General features: G+C 33.4%; 1 protein-coding gene across 6 annotated transcripts in view; it reads left to right on the top strand.

Annotated features, from left to right (window-relative positions):
• CCSER1 (coiled-coil serine rich protein 1) overlaps nucleotides 1–17299 on the top strand; it is a 1379910-nt gene that overhangs the window by 703990 nt on the left and 658621 nt on the right. For all 6 annotated transcript variants that reach the window (XM_082727420.1, XM_082727421.1, XM_082727423.1 and 3 more), the window contains exon 9: nucleotides 10976–11053. In XM_082727420.1, coding sequence (XP_082583546.1) covers nucleotides 10976–11053 — 78 coding nt within the window. The remainder of the gene's footprint in view (nucleotides 1–10975; nucleotides 11054–17299) is intronic.

The following is a 17299-nucleotide window of genomic DNA, read 5'->3' as shown; positions in this document are numbered from 1 at the left end:
TTCAAAGATTTTATTTATTTATTTGACAGGCAGAGATCACAAGTAGGCAGAGAGGCAGGCACGGAGCGGGGCGGGGCAGGGGAGCATGCTCCCTGCTGAGCAGAGAGCCCGATGTGGGGCTCAATCCCAGGACTCTGGGAACATGACCTGAGCTGAAGGCAGAGGCTTTAACCCACTGAGCCACCCAGGCACCCCTCAAATAAATAAATCTTTTTTAAAAATCCTGGTCCATTTATGAAAATATTTCTCACTTGGTGTTTTAGCATCAGATCCTCAGACACATGTTAGATTTGTACAAATTCTTTAATTCTCACTTTTGTGTCTCTGCTTCCTTTCTTTTGTGCAGCCTGGAATTATTAGAATAATCCCTTAGTTCATATATCACTTCCAAGTGGTCCCTATTAAATTTATATACCATATAAATGCCAGAAATTTTACTGGACTTGTCATGTCACCAACGTTAAATTCCCTAAAGCAAGTGATTTTGCAGTATGCCAGCTTGTCCAGCTGGTTTTTGAGGAGTCCGCGCAAACCTCATGTATCATCTCCCATTCTCCTACTTCATTTATTCAAAAAAGTTCAAACCCCTAGGACATGCCAAAAATTACATTAGGTTGTATGGAGTCAATATGGCTCTTAATAGACTTAATTCTTACTGTGAGGAACTTACATACTAGTGCAGAAGACAGACAGAACATAGCCAAACAGTCAAAAGAAATACCTGACAGTTGAAATGAGAGACATTCAGTAAAAAGTTTAAAAGATAATCACCTGGAGGTGGGAATCTACTTCAAAGATATCTCTAAGGTAGTAACACCTTAATATGAAGAACATTCCAGATGGAGGAAATAGCACGTTGAAAGTTCAAGTGCAGGGATGCCCGGGTGGCTCAGTGGGTTAAGCCTCTGCCTTCGGCTCAGGTCATGATCCCAGGGTCCTGGGATCAAGCCCCACATCTCTGCTTTCTCCTTTCTCTCTGCCTGCCTCTCTGCCTACTTGTTATCTCTGTCCGTCAAATAAATGAATAAAATCTTAAAAAAAAAAAGTTAAAGTGCAAAGATCCTTGCTCCACTCAAGCAACTGCCTGTAGATGAGTAGGAGTCATTTTGCCAGGGAAAGATTGGTATGAGATAAAATTAGCATAAAAAATGAGGGGTAGGAGATGTGCATCATGATAAAGGTTTACTTTTTATTATAAAGTCTAGAACTACTTGATAGAAATACAAAACAATAAATTGTAGTCATTTATATAATTTAATAGTTGAAATACACTTTATATAATTTAATATATCTAAAATAGGATAATTTAAGATGTAAGAAACATAAAATTATTTCTGAGATACTAATTTTTTTTGTACTTAAGTCTCAAAATCTGGTGTGTATTATACTTAGTACAGATCTCAGTTTGGACTAGCTGTATTTCAAGTGGTCATTTGCCACATGAGACTAGTCGCTACCGTATTGGAATGGGATATTAACAGGTTTTAAGCAGGAGAACCATGTGATCTGAATTGCATTAGCAAGTCACTTTAGAGTGGAGGAAGTATGGGTGAAGACAGGAATACCAGTTAAGAGGCTCAGTTAGTTTCCTTTGGTTGCTGTAACAAGGTGTGATAGGCTGGCTGACTTAAAACAACAGAAATTTATTTTCTGTTTGGAGACTAGAAGTCTAGAGTCAAGGTGTTAGCAGGACCATGTTCCCTCTGAAAGCTTTGGGGAAGGATCCTTCATTGCCTCTTCTAGCTCCTAGTGGTTGCTGGCAGTCCTGGTTGCTTCACTTGTAGATACATCACTCTAATCTCTGCTTTGTCTTCATGGAGCCTTCTGTAGATCTGTGTCACTGTGTCTAGACATCCCTCTTCTTATAAGGCTCATCAGTCATACTGTATTTTTTTAAATATTCATTTAATTATTTGAGAGAGAAAGAAAGAAGAGGGCATTACAGGTTAGAGGGAGAAGACTGCTCACTGAGCAGGGAAGCTGACGCAGGACTCCATCCCAGGACCTGAACGCAGATGCTTAACCAATTGAGCCACCCAGGTGCCCAGTCATGTTGCAGTTATGACTCATCCTAATCCAGTATAACCTCATTTTAATTGGATGGTATCTGCAGAGATTGTATTTCCAAATAAGGTCACATTCGCAAGTTACAGGTTGACATGAATTTTGGGGGACACTGGTCAACCCAGTAGAGAGGCTAATGGAGTAAAAGTGGTAGCTTTTGCATGCTGGGCACAGATCTATGCCCCATTTCCCTGCTTGTCCTTAGGTAGTGGATCCAGAGTAGTGATAATAGATAGAAAAGGAAGAAGTGATTGTGAAATAGATTTCAGAAATGTAATTAGCAGATGTCTTGAATGTGGAGAGGCCAACCCCAAACAATCTGTCTGATCTTTCTCAGTCACAACTTCTTTCATAACTTTCCTGATAAGTCATTAAATGCCTACTATTTTTAACCCAGGAAATTTATTTTCCTAGCTTTAAAGGCATGTGACTCAAAGATCTCTCCAACTCCCTTTTTATGAGGACTTTCTTAATTAGCTCCACCTTAGTTGAGAAGAGTATTAAAATAGAAGAGTGAAGTAGCCTGTCATGTGCATTTAAAATGAATATATATTTGTTTAATTCCCCATTACTGAAACTACACTGGCATTTATGTATAGTACAAGTGCTTTTTGAAAAAACAATATGAAAACCATAAGAGTATTGTTAGAATTGAAACAAAGCATCATTCAGTTCTTATTGGGAAAAAAAAATCCATATGCTTTATATTTGGGATATTGAATAGAGTTATCGGGGTGCCAAGTGTTTCCAATGATTTCAATCTCCAAAAATACAAATGCCCCAATTTACATTTTTGATGTCTCTTCTTCTTAAATGAAGTAACCTAAACTCTTAAGTTTGGGTATATTTCCAGTTTGTATAATCTCTCATGGGTAATGAATTCTATAAATATAAAATATGCTGTGTATTGATATGTAATCTTATTGGAAAAAAATCACTTCCAACTCAGTCTCAAAATGGTGGCTTGTGGAGGATGTCAGACAGTTCCTAGTTTAGGTATCATGAAACTGAATGAATATAAATATTATTTAGATACTTGTTTTAATGTTACTGGATATATTCTCCTTCCGTTTGGCTTTATATTTTTGGCCCATTTTTTAAAGTATATAAACATAAAATAACTCCCCTGTCCTTTTACCCTTTTCTGCAACTTTTTCAGACCTTGTTTTTCCTGAGATGTGGTGATCAAAAAACCAAAGAATTTAGTAACAAGAAAGCTGCTAGCAGTTGTGGGATTCTGGGCAAGAACATAAATGTGGGGGCTCACAGAATGTTAAGTCTAAATATTAAAATTCTAAAACAGGATTTAAAAACTGTTGAATAAAATATGTTTGGTCCTCCTATCTTGACAAGTAGACTTTTCTAAAGACTTGGAAACTTGTCTTCCAAGTATAATTTTTTGGACTCCCTAGCATCCTGTGCAGCACCATGGCCAAGTGTGAAGCCAGCCCTGACTCCAGCTTAACCCAGCACCTTCCTACCCTGGGTTCTATTCCTCATGGCCTTATGAGCATATGTGTGATTGACCCAGTGACACCAAATAGCTGTATCATGGCCACACTTTGGGTGACCCTCAGGAGGACCTGGTCATGTCCTGAACTGGACAATGAATTCCAGGGTTCTGGAATATGGTGGATAGGGAAATATGGCCTTTGATGGTGGCACTTTGCTTATCCCCACAGAATACCCTCCTCACAGGCAGTAACATGGTGAGAGAACAGCCAGAGCAGTACTCTAATGCAAACATCTCTTACCTAATTTGAAGGGAAATATTGACCAATAGAGCTATTCAATATTCAAGTACATAGCTAATACTCTTACTTTTTTTAAAATTTCAATATCTGTTAGTGAAATTGGGTAATGAGTACATAGAGACTCTGTATTATTCTCCCTTTTTGTTATATGTTAGCAATTTTCCATAACAGAAAATAATATTAATATAAGTTAATGCTCTTGGTAGCTCCAAGAAATAGTATGTTCTGTGTGAGGAGGTTTGATTTGCTTAGTCACTATTGTGCTTGTTTTAATTCTACTGATGTCTTCAGTGATATGCTCTCATTAAAGGCGGGTTAAAGTAATCAGTGTGATCTCTCTTAGATAGCCTTTGCTTTTCTGAGCTCATCTTTGGATTTGGCATTACTAAGCAATCCCAATGATTTTCCCTTTAGTTTTTTGCTTTTGTATTTAAAATCATCTTTTATTATTGACATTGAAGTCCATTATAAGATGATGAAATTCTTTTTTTTTTTAAAGATTTTATTTATTTATTTGACAGACAGAACTCACAAGTAGGCAGTTATGACTCATAACTGCAGAGAGAGAGAGGAGAAGGAAGCAGGCTCCCCGCCCATCAGAGAGCCTGATGCAGGGCTCCATCCTCAGACCCTGGAATCATGACCGGAGTTTTAACCCACTGAGCCACCCAGGCGCCCCTGAAATTCTTTTTGATCTGCCTAATTTCTGGTTTAAACTGCACTCAACACTTTGTCAATTTTCTTGTGTTGAATTACATTACTTTTCTATTTTATTTTATTTATTTTATTTTTTATTTAAATAATCTCTACACCCAACATGGGGCTCAGATTCATGACCCTGAGATCAAGAGTCACACGTTCTTCTGACTGAGCCAGCCAGGTGCCCCTTACTTTTCAATTTTAAAAGTTAGTTTCTCTCAGGGGTCCTGGCAGGCTCAGTCAATATTGTACGCACCTCTTGATTTTGGGGTCATGGGTTCAAGCTCCACATTGGGTGAAGTTAGCTTTTCTTTTCATTTCAATACTGTTTCTCTTTTCATAAACTGAACTCATAGATCCATGACTTAGGATTTAATTTCAGGATTATACTATTATAGCCAGTCTTTGTGTTCTTTTATTTATTTTTTTATTTTTAAGATGCTCCTTTTTCTAATTTAAATCTATTCTTTCGTGTTTTGTGTGTGTGTGTGTGTGTGTGTGTGCGCGTGCACACATGCATGAATTTTGGATAGTACAGATGCTTTTGTGTTTTTTCCTTTAACCTCAAGGTATATGTTCATATAGTAGTGTTGCTATCACTATTACATATATTTCATATTTCAGCTCTTTATTTTATTGATAAGAGTACATTTTAAAATTATAAATTCTAAAACTGTATGTAGGCCCTCATTTTTTTTTAATTAATTGCCTTTTCATCTTGAGCTCACAATGTTCTATGTAGGTATTAAACTTATAATTTAATATAAATTGGAGTTGTTTTTGGAGATTATTGAATATTTTCTTTTCACCTTTACTGTACTTAGTTTTACATGTGTACATTTTTTAACAGCTCTAATAGATGAAAAGATATTAATATATAAGGTAGAAATAAATTATATAGATTAATAAACTGCTAGATGTTAAAATATTTATAATTATCTTATTAATCAAGAATATCTAATAATGTAACTAAATACAAACATATTCTAAAATTAGGATAAATAACTGCCAGTACTTTAAGTCTTCTAGTCGCTTAAGGTTTCATTTTCAAAGCTAGTTATTAGCTTTCTTAGGCTTTTGTCACTCTCTTTCCCTGCCCCCTTTTTTTTACATTTCCTCCTCTGTAGTGCATCCTAAAAGGACAGGTGCTTTACCTGTGCACACATGAAAGTGCAAGAATTTACATATATCAGTGGTAACTGTTGTATTTCTTATGCTCAAGCATTTAATGAATATGTTACGTTCTTGATTGCTAAAAATTAAATTTAAGAATTATTTAAGAAATTAGGAACTAATCATTTTACATGAACAACATATATTGTGGAGGCAGAATCTATGACTACCCAGTGCACAAAACACAAACACACACGCCAGAAAACATTCTAACAGCTTAAGCAGAATTATTTTTAGATTACTCTGCTTGAACTGACTGATGATATCCTTGCTATCATAAGGATTTCATGCTTTTCAATATTTAGTTTTCATTTGTTTGCTTTCGCACATTTTGTTTCCAATTTTGTGTTATAACCCTATCATAACTTTATTGTCTTATTCCTAACTTATACTTCAGAATGCAGTGCTGGCATTGCATATTTCTAGTATGGGTATTCTATGGAATTTCAGCTTTTACAGAAAATAAAGATTCCTAAGCAATCTCAAACTGTTTTCACAGAAAAAAAAAAAAAAAAAAAAAAAAAATGACTTAATAGAGTCTGCAGAATATACACAGGATGAACATAAAGAACAGTTATATTATCATAATTTGGTATGTAATACGCAATATGTAAGCAGCAATACTGCTTGTAGGTTTTTTTCAGAGTCAGAGTATCTTTATAGAATAAAGGAAGGACATCAGGGTTTGGAGACAAGGAGCGTTTTCATCTTGGGTGTTCTACTTAATAGTTTTTGTGACCTTTAGCAACTGATTTCAGTTTACTAAGTATCAATTTCCTACTTCAAAAAGGAACATAGACATTGTATGTTCTTGAGCGGATTCATGTATATTACATGGTATGGTGCATGTCATGTAACTACATTCTATAAATGTCATCTATTATTGTTAGTAATAGTTGTAGTAAAGATTACAGAATGAGAGAGAATGTGAATATAATTAAGTATTATTGGTAAGTTTGTAAATTATATGTATTATCTTTGGTTTATATGCATTTATTTATGGTAGCTAACATACAGATGTTATTAAATTACTCCAATGTCAGATAAAATTATTTGGAAACTTGTGGAGAAAAACTATCATATATATTTATTTTTCATATAGCGGTGTTATATAATATTTAAACCTCCACATATTCAGGACCAAGATCTGGCAGAGATGTAAAATAACACCAAATATAAATAATGAAATTTCTCTTTCTCATCCCATAATTTGGTCATATATATGTATACATATAGTTATTTGTTTTTTACAGAATCTCCTAGTCTTTTTTCTTTGTGTTTATTTAAAACATTGTAGGTTTTATTCATTTTAATGAGAAAAAAAATGGGGTGTGTTTTGTTAAGTATTGGTACTGTCATTGCTTGGAATGAAAAATGTAAAAACAAATAAATATTTTGTCAGAGGTATAGATTTATTTATAGAATTTATCTATCAGAAGTCGAGTTGTTTCAGTTCTCCTCTATCCCTCTGAAAGAGGTTAGACGAAGAAATTACAATGTTTGTTAACAAAGAAAAATATCAAAAGAGAGACACATTAAATCAAATCATATGTAAATTCTATCCTTTCTGGCACAGACTTGATTTAGCACTGTAGTCTTATTCCTCCCTATTGTCCCTTTCAAAGTCTCCCATTCGGCAGGTTTGAACTAGTAGCTGTTTGTGTTTATCTTTGTCAGGGTCTCTGTGACTTCTAAATATTTGTAAATGTTCTTGCCTAAGAAAGGGCCCTCATCCCTTCCACTCCAAGGTGACTTATAAAAATTCATTTTTCTCTTCTTACCTAGGGTGTCAGTAGCTTCTGCATTTCAGCTATTAACTCTCCAATGTGTTTCTTCTGCAACTCAAGAGTACACACACCCCCACACACACCTCTCCAGGCATCTCTGTAGTCCTTTACTTTATATATTAAATTAGTTTTTTAATATCTCTGCCTTTCACAGTAGAAGTTTCTTTATAAAAGAGACTCTACTTTTTTTTTAATTGAGATAGGACTTTCTTTTTCTAGTGTAGTTGATACACAATATTACATTAGTCTTAGTCTTAGGCTTACAACTTAGTGATTTGAAAAACTTATACGTCAGAAATGGTACACCTTCCCCCCCCCCACTTTTTGTCCCCTGTACCCTGAGCAATACCTATAATATGTATTTAATAAAAATTATAGTTGAACTAAGAAATATAAATATTTGCATCATGAAAGTGAAATATCTGTTTCTCTATACTGAAATCCATAATTTAAATAAAACTTTCATTATATCAAATAAGTGTGAAATTAAAAATATATGATGCTTGATTTCTGTTCTTCTGAAATATATATTTATATAGCTAATACATATTCATTTTTATATAAATAATTATTAGCCAGTTCACCATCTAATAATAGCTATTTTTGTGGTGGATTCTCTATTTGATTATAGTATTCTTTTTATCTCATATTAAATTTATCAATTCAGGGGCACCTGAGTGGCTCAGTGGGTTAAAGCCTCTGCCTTCAGCTCAGGTCATGATCCCAGGATCCTGGGATCAAGCCCCACATCGGGCTCTCTGTTCAGCGGGGAGCCTGCTTCCTCCTCTCTCTCTGCCTGCTTCTCTGCCTACTTGTGATCTCCGTCTGTCAAATAAATAAATAAATAAAATCTTAAAAAAAAAAAGTATCAATTCATAAAGAGGGGTACCTAGGTGCCTGGGTGGCTTAGTCAGTTAAACGTCTGCCTTTAGCCCAGGTCATTATCTCAGGGTCCTGGGATGGAGCCCCACAGGGGGCTCCCTGCTCAGCAGGGAGTCTGCTTCTTCCTCTCCCTCTGCAGGCCCCTCCCTCTGCTTGTGCTCACTCTCTTTCTCTCTCTCAAATAAACAAATAAAATCTTTTTTTAAAAATTACCAATTCATAAGTAGGTATCAGTCTTACAGAAATGCGAAAGACCCATGGAGAATTATCTTCCAACAGCTGTAGAGACTTTATTTAATCTTCTAATTGTATGTTACAGAAATTTATCATAAACTTTCATATGTTTTCTTCCTACTATTACACTAAACAAAATATTTAATCCTTAAATATATATACCTAAATCTATTAGAAACTTATATTTTACTCTCCACATTTGAATATAGCATACAAGTGCATAAGTAACAGATAATTCAAATATGACATACTTGTTGCTGTGAGAATGTCTACAAATGGAAGTAGTAATGAATTCCATCATTTAAAAACAAAAACTTCTAAAAGTATTCTTGATGTAGGGTTTGTTTGTTTTGCCTTGATTAGGCTGTTGGTTATTGGAGCTGTTTGAATTTTTTTTGTTTATCATAAATTGAATTATCTAAGTCTTATAACTCAGACCAATGAACCAGAGTGTAGCAATCCTTCCCACTCCTATCTTCAGGTTGGGAGCCCTTGAAAATAGAACTGTGAGCCAAGCATAATGGAAGCATTTGCTGTCTTTCCTCCTTGCTTTTTGCTTTAGTGCATAGTCTCTTAATTCAGGTGCAAATGTTCGTATGTCTAGAGATTTATAACAAAACGTGTTTTTCCAGTACTTATTACTCCAACCTATTTCAAAAACAGATAAATTTTTCTAAACAACCCTTCAATGATAGCAAACTCGATTGCTTCCTTTGCTTATTACTACTTCTCCCTGCTCTTATTCCTCAGCCCAACATAAGTTTAAATAAACAAAGCTTGTTACTTTTCATTTTAAACTGAGTTTGCAAAATGTGGCCACATTTTCACTTATCCTTTTCCAACAGTTAAGATCTTCCCTCACTTGCATGACATCTTTCTGAATTACCTAATCACCATTTCATTTTGGTCTGAATAGCAGCACTAGAAGTTTTGTGATAGGGAAGTTAGAAGGTATGAGACATTAATAGTCCATAACAGTTTTTTTTCTGTATTTCAATAAACCCTGTAAATATGTTTGCCTAAATTATGTAAGTAGTTTGTTAAACAGCTCTGATTACTTGCAAATCTCAGGCAGAATTAAGGGCAAGGAGAGAGGGATGGGCAGGGGAAGGAAGCAGGAGGGAAGGTAGAGGAGGGGAAGGTAGGAAAGTGTTCTTCTTAGTGAGGATTTTGGTGACCACCATCCATTTTGGGAAAAAAAGATGAATTAAATCAACTTTTATCATTAACATATTATGCAACTATTTTATTGAGCATTCAAACTTAAAACAGAAGAAATTAGCGTTTTTTAAAAAGTTATATTAGTGGCCTTTATGTATTGATGTGTAGAATTTCCTGTAATGATTGTTTTTTAAACATTTATTTAAATCAGTTAATTAACATATATTATTGGTTTCAGAGGTACAAGCCTGCGATTCATCAGTCTTATATATTACCCAGCACTCATTACATCACATGCCCTCCTTAATATTCAGCACCCAGTTACCCACCCCCTGACCCCCTTCCCTCCAGCAACCCTAAGAAAGCAAGTTAAGGTAAAAGCAGGATCTAGTAGAATCACATGAACTTACTTGGAAATTTGTCAAGATTTCTAAATTAAATTATTCTTCTTAAAAATGGTGATAATAGTAGTAAAAATCCCAAGATGAGGTACCATCATGTAAGTACAGTATTTTGAGATATGCCAGGCACACAGTAGTCATACTGCATGATAACTAAGTTCAGGATCCTCTTTTAAGTTACATCTAGGAATGAAATAGAAGTCTCCAACCAGAAGCTCAGTGAAATTAGTAGACCAGAATAAATGCATTTGCATTTGAGATATGAAATCCCTAACTTCCTTCAGGTATTACTTCCCTTACCTAGTTATGACAGAATTTGATTAGTGTCAGATCTCATATAGATTCCTAAATGTGGAGATTTCAAGAGAGGATTAAGAAGGAAAAAATGAAATTAAAAAGAAACTAAATGGAATCTACTGAGTAGTATTGTGTTCTGAATTTTAAAGGGAAATGTTCTGAGACTGGATCAATGAAATCCTATCAATTCATTTTATGAAACAAAGAGACAAAAAAAAAAGCCAACAAGAAATGCAGTATAAGGATTTCATCTTGTATTTAAGCAATCCTGGCTCTCTAATGTTCAACTGTGGTTGGATCTCAGTCGTTTCTGTACTAACAGATGCCAAAGGTGGAATCCTTATGACTAGAAAATTAAAGTTATGAATATTTAAGCTGATATGCAAAGTACCAACAGAGCAAAGTATACATGCAGATAATCATGAATTGTACAGTAATCAAATTTTAATAAGCAGGGACATTATTGTAGAAGCACATGACTTACCAACAACATGTTTTTTTTTTTCTTTTCCCCATTCTGCAGGAAAAAGTCCAGCATTTACAGAAGGCTTTTGCTTCAAGAGTAGATAAATCCACACAGACCGAACTTCTAGGCTATGATGTAAGTAGCTATATAAAACCATTTTTATCTTCTTTATTGGTATTCAGACTTCTACAGCTTATTTACCTCTGTTGCTGCTGTGTCCATGCATTGATTTAATAGGATTTAGTGGTTCGCCATTCATCTTTTGCTCTTAAATAATCCCCAAATACCTTCTGGAACTGAAAAAGATAATTACAAGCACCGACTAGCATACCAATGTCTTATTATTTTTTTTTAAGCTAACATTCCTCATATAGTCTTTTGCATTAGTGAATTTGCGGACATGTGGAAGATACATATTAGAATACTAGAACAATTTATTTTTAAGAAAGTACTAATTTATTTATTAACAGTTTAATCAAGTTATATTCACAATCACCAAGGGCCAGGCACATCATTTTTACATTCTGATACATAAAAGGAAACACAACTGTGCAGAGAAATTTACAATACTATTTTAGCTTTTGGGCCTCAGTACAAGCTGCAGAAAGTAATTGAAAGTTAGCATTTTTTTTTTTCTTAGTGTGAAATACTTGTTGAATTGTCAAAATAGGATTGTAAAACATGTGTTGATACAAGATTGCTTCTAGTAACACTGGATGATTTTGGATAACTGATTTAAATTCCTATCTTTTTTCAATGAAGCTATGAGTTTTTCACTCTGCCTAAGTTGATGACTTTAAGCTTCCTTTTGATGAAAATACAAAGAAATTACCTTCTTCATCCTACATCTAACGTTTGTCAGAATTCCCTCTACTATTTAAAGACATTAATATTATTTTTAGCATTTTATTAACAAGTAAGATTAGAAGAGATGTTTTTAAGTTGTTTTATGAAGGTGTATAATAATAAAATGTAAGTTTATCTGCAGGTCCTTATTAAATTAAATAACATAGATATAAATGTTACTTTTGTGTTTCCTTGCAAATTATGTTGCTGTATTTGACATAAAACTACTTGTCTCTGTTAGGAAGTAAACTAAAGTTTTGAATTCTAGCACAAATTGTTTTAAGCAATTTATATTTTTTTAATTTAAAAAACAACATTAAAAGCTTGCTTTTCTTTGGAATTTTTCTGCTACATTCATTTTATGTTTATTATAGACACCTAAATATTCTAGACGTGAATATTGTGACTACAGTAGTTCTTGCTTGAATAGCAGTGTTCTATATATGATTTAAATGGTATTAATGTTTCATATTTTAAAATAGAAATGATTTCTAAGTTCAAAGGGGATTTACCACAAGTATTTTAATATTTATCTCTTTTGAAGGAGGTTTTTTCCCTCTTTAAAGTCTTTTGTTACATATTATTTGCATATCAGTACCTAGGTTATAGACTCAGTCTGTATTTTACAAATAACAACCTATATCTTTTTAAATCTGCAAGCCAGTTGTCCAAGAAGACTAATAAATTAATAGTTTCCATTAAATCATATTCCAACATAACAAAATTATAAGTTAACTGAATTCCAGAAAAGTGAAGTCACTTGTTCACTACTACATGGTGTTTGTGGAAGTCTAATTATTAAAAGTAATGCATTCTTCAACAAGGAAAGAGGAAAATACATATGTATTGGGACTCAAATATTCCACTTTACTCAATAAATAAATGGTGGTTGGAAGACCCAGTTCCAAATTTCTAAAGGATTGAATATAAAGATAGAATGTGAGATCTATAGCATTATTAGTGACTGCAGTGAGAAATAGTTGCTAAGAGATGAGTGGCACCTGTGGGGAAATAATTAAACTGTGTCTTATGTATTTGCCTTTCGATCCCCCATTATGTTCTTATTTCTGTGAGTTTCTTTTATTAATATTACATAGTTCTCTAAACATTTAAATAAAAATTTATAAAATAGATCCATGAACATAGGTAATCCTTATTAAATCTTCATTGTTCCTAGCTTCTTTTCATATCTGACAGTGAGAATTTAATGTATTTTAATGGGTTGCATTAAGGCTAAGAATAATTTCTTGATAGTGAGTCCTTTCTTTTTTATTTATTTATTTAGTTGATCATGAATCCTTTCAGGATCCCTTTGCATAGGTGTTTGGTGGGACTTAGATAGTCATTAACATACAGTAATAATCTGTCCTAAAGGTTTCATATTTTACATTTCCTGGTGATAGATTCTAAGATATAATCATCAGAATCAGAATGGAAATACCAAAAATATGCGTATAGAACCTCATAGCACTAACGGGATGTAAGTGTTACCATAGACTTTGGGGCATTTTGTATAGAAAACATTGGGGAAGGAAATATTTAAAGAAAAACAAATTATAAATAGGTGAAGCATTTTGAATGTGATAAATTGTGTGACTGTTGAGAATATATGACTCATCAACAATGTATTTTATTTTCTATGACTGGGATATAGTTTCTATACTTTTCGGTATCTATAAATTTTTCACTTTCTCATATGCACAAGAATAATTGATTATCCTTTGACTTAAAATATTTGCTCATATTTTTCACAGGAAATAGTCTGACATTGTTTTGTTTTTTCATATATATTCACATATGTATAATAGCTAACTTAACAATTTGCAATAGTATTTGTCAGAGAAAATATGAAAAATCTTGTAGAAATCTTGTACATTATGAAGGATACTTATGCTCTCTTGCTTGCTTTCTAAATCTGTCAATATGAGCCACAAATTGTTCCTTAGAGATCAGTATGGATCATGTTTCAATGATACAAATGTCAGAATAGAAGAGACTACCAGTGCCTGTTAATATAATTTTCTTGGGAAGATAGTTGTTAGTATACATTTTGCTTAAAATAGGGAATATTTTTAAATTTCCTTAAAATAGGAAATATTTAAAGACATGAATTATAATGAAAATATTAAAAGAAATTTCTAAAAATCCACTACAGTGAATAAATTCAAAGATTCACATAAGAATCTACTTCATTCTTGTAATAGACATATCAGGGGACTTGAAACTAATGTTAGTGTTTGGTTTGATTTCATTTAGTTTGTTTTGATTTCTTCGATTTCTAATGCATAGGACAAAAAAATTTTAAAAATAAATTCAGAGTGTCTCAGCAAAGGCCTGTAAATACAATGGTTCCTGTGATGATGAGGGACATTGTTAAATAAGTGATGAATGTATCTTCTGCAATCAATGGCAATTGAACCGCTTTCACCTTTTTCTATCTACATGGCTTAGTTTATTGAAAGATCAAAAATAATTTCTTAGGTGTCATTTGTGTTATTAAAACAGGACAAAAGATGAATAGATATAGTCAAGTAACAATGTTGCCAATTGCAAAATTACACTAAGAGGTAAATATTTTCTGATTACATTAATTATATAAATAAATACTTCAGGACAGAATATAAGCTATCTGTGATTATTTTTTGAATGTAATAGTTCAAAATATTTGCAGGAGCTTGAACTCCCATTTTTGGTTTAAATAGTTGGGAATGAAAAACCAAAATATAGTGAAGATTTATATTCTAACAGGGTAAAAATTCAAGTACTTTTTTTAAACTAGGCATCTGGATGGAGAGGTTTGTTTTGTTTTGTTTTGTTTAACTTCTTTTTGGTGTTCTACAGAAAGTTATATTTAAAAAATGTAGTTGATTTATGTTAAGTGCCAATTTTCAGTTAGTGCCTGAACTTGACTCAGAACAGAGTCTCTAGAGGAGTCTTCCTCTAATCAGCATATATTTTATACTTATGTTTAATAAGTGTTTATTAATATTGAAGTTGCAGTTTTTGTTCATATTTCTTTAAGAGTTTTGATGTTATTATTTTATCAAATATTATTAAGCACATTAGTCTTAATATCATTAATGGTTTTACTTGGCTACTTAAAACTGGGTTGTGGCATCACACATATATTTTATCTGAGTCATGTGTGAGTGAAGTGTAACTCACTTTAGAAAGTGAGTTTCCAAATGATGGAATTTGCTTTATAAATGAAGTTTTCTACTTATATGCTAGGAAAATAATACTAGTTGCATTATGGATACATATTTTGAAGGAAAAACTCAATGCAGTTATCTCAATATTCTCAATCTATACTACTTAGATTTAATTTTGGAGGCCCTCCTAATACAGTTAATAGTGTACAGGAATTCTAACAAATACGAGAATGGTTCATCATGTAAGGAGTAAGAATGATTAGTTTTGGTTTTGGTTTGGTTTTAAAGGTTTTATTTATTTGAGAGAGAGAGAGCACAAGTGGAGAGGTGAGGGAGAAGCAGGCTCACCAATGAGCAGGGAGCCTGACTTGGTGCTCGATCCCAGGACCATGGATTTATGACCTGAACCAAAGGCAGATGCTTAACTGACTGAGCCACCCAGGTGCCCCAAGAATGCTTAGTTTTTACCATAATTGTTTTATTAACTATTAGATAGAGCAAGAGAGTGCATTGTGTTATGCAACTATATTATGTCAGCCTATGGATTGAAGCTAATTGTAAGAATTGAATAATTATCTATTAGGCTTTCTAGTTCAGTAACTAATAATCCATAGTTTCTTAAAGCTATCTATTTTTGATCCATTTGTTGCTCTTATTTTCCATAAGCTCAGTACTTCTGATCATGTCAGTGTGCCCCAGCATTTAGCAGATGAGTGCCTTCTCCCCATATACTTCATTTGTTTATATTTACTTATACCACGTATTTCTGTCTGTTTTTATAAGTTTTAAAAAATCAAGTTTAAAAACTGATATATCCCAAGTTTTCTTTTGAACCACAGTTTTTCATATTACATTAAGGATAAGTTTCAGACAAAAACACTAATTAAAAACACAAGATATATGATCAGCTGCCACAAGTCCTTATTAATACTGAGCAGAAGAATCACAGCTTATCCTGTGGGGAGGTTTTAAGGGCATCACTTTTGAAAATCCATACATGCATTTATTCAACAAATACTAAGTGCCCCATGGAAGCCAGGCTCCATCCTAGGTACTTAGGATACATCCTTTAATCAAACCACAGCTATTTCCTCATGGAGCCTACAATGTAAGGAAAGCATATAATATGTCAGAAAGTTTTAGGTGCAATATAAAAAGGAAAAATTGCACAGGGAAGTAATAGTGAATGTAGGGGTGAGGGTCAAGGGTATGATAAAAAAAAAAATTAAACAGGGTGATCTAGGCTGGTCTGAAGGTGAGATTTGAGTCTTGAAGGTAGCAAGGTAAAAATCACATTTAGTCAGAAATATTTCTGTGATATGCTCCTTGAATACCCCCTCAAAGACCCTCAGTCAATAATAAAAAATTGCTTTATCTTTGCAGCAGTGCTGGGTGAAAGTAGTTGGCTTCAGTTGCAAGCCATGTAGTATGAAAAAATGCATTCTGTACCATTATACCCTAGACATCAAGAGATTCACACTAGGGGAACACAGACCACCTGTGGAAACAGCCTACTCAGGCTCCTTCTGTCATACCCACTTAGCAGAAGCACTGAGAAGAAAGCTAGGTCCTATCAGCCACACCATGTAAATTGTATTCACTTTTCCTCTCTCTTTTTTTTTTTGCATAGGCTCTGTCTACCTTCTCCTCTCCCTGTACCACTCTTTTCCCAACTCAGGCAGAATTGAATTTAGATACTTTTTAAATGTCTAATTAGACTTCATTGTATATCAGCACATTCCATTTATCAGAGGTGTGCCACTAAAGCCAACAAATGTAAAAAGCACTCAGTAGTTACTTGGTGAGAAAATAAATGAATAGATTGGCTAAAGGACTCTCATGTTATTTTTATAATCCTAAAGACCTATAACAAATCAGTATACATTGTTTTATTAACAAATACAGAAGTGCATATTTTTATTCTACATTATTCTGTATCATTTTGTTACATCTAACAAATGTTTCAAATTGGCCCCTCTGTGCCTTTTAGAACAAAGCATTAAATGAAAATCAGCAAAGATAACCAGTAATTCTAAAACATGAGTTCCAACATGCAGTTTTCTTTATAATATTACATTAAATGATTTTTTTCTAAAATCCTGAATTTTTATCTGGGAGGTAGGTCATTCCTGGAATGCCCCCAGATCTTTATTTCAGCTCTGACTGCATAGAATCAGTATGACTTAACTGATAACCCTTTTGTTAAGAGAATTCATAGTTGAAATCCTTTGGGGAAAATAGCAAGGATAGGTATTTAAAAAAAAAAAGTGCTTGTAATTGTAAAAATATTCATCAAAATGAAACAATAAAAGAATACACAGAAATACAAATTTTATATATCTTATGTGGGGAGGAAAAATAACTTTCCCTCTACTCTTCTAGG

This window comes from Mustela nivalis (genome assembly GCF_964662115.1).
Source record: "Mustela nivalis genome assembly, chromosome: 4".
In the NCBI taxonomy this organism is placed as follows: Eukaryota; Metazoa; Chordata; class Mammalia; order Carnivora; family Mustelidae; genus Mustela; species Mustela nivalis.
Note: the sequence above shows the minus strand (reverse complement) of the source record. Positions and strands in the feature narration are given on the sequence as shown.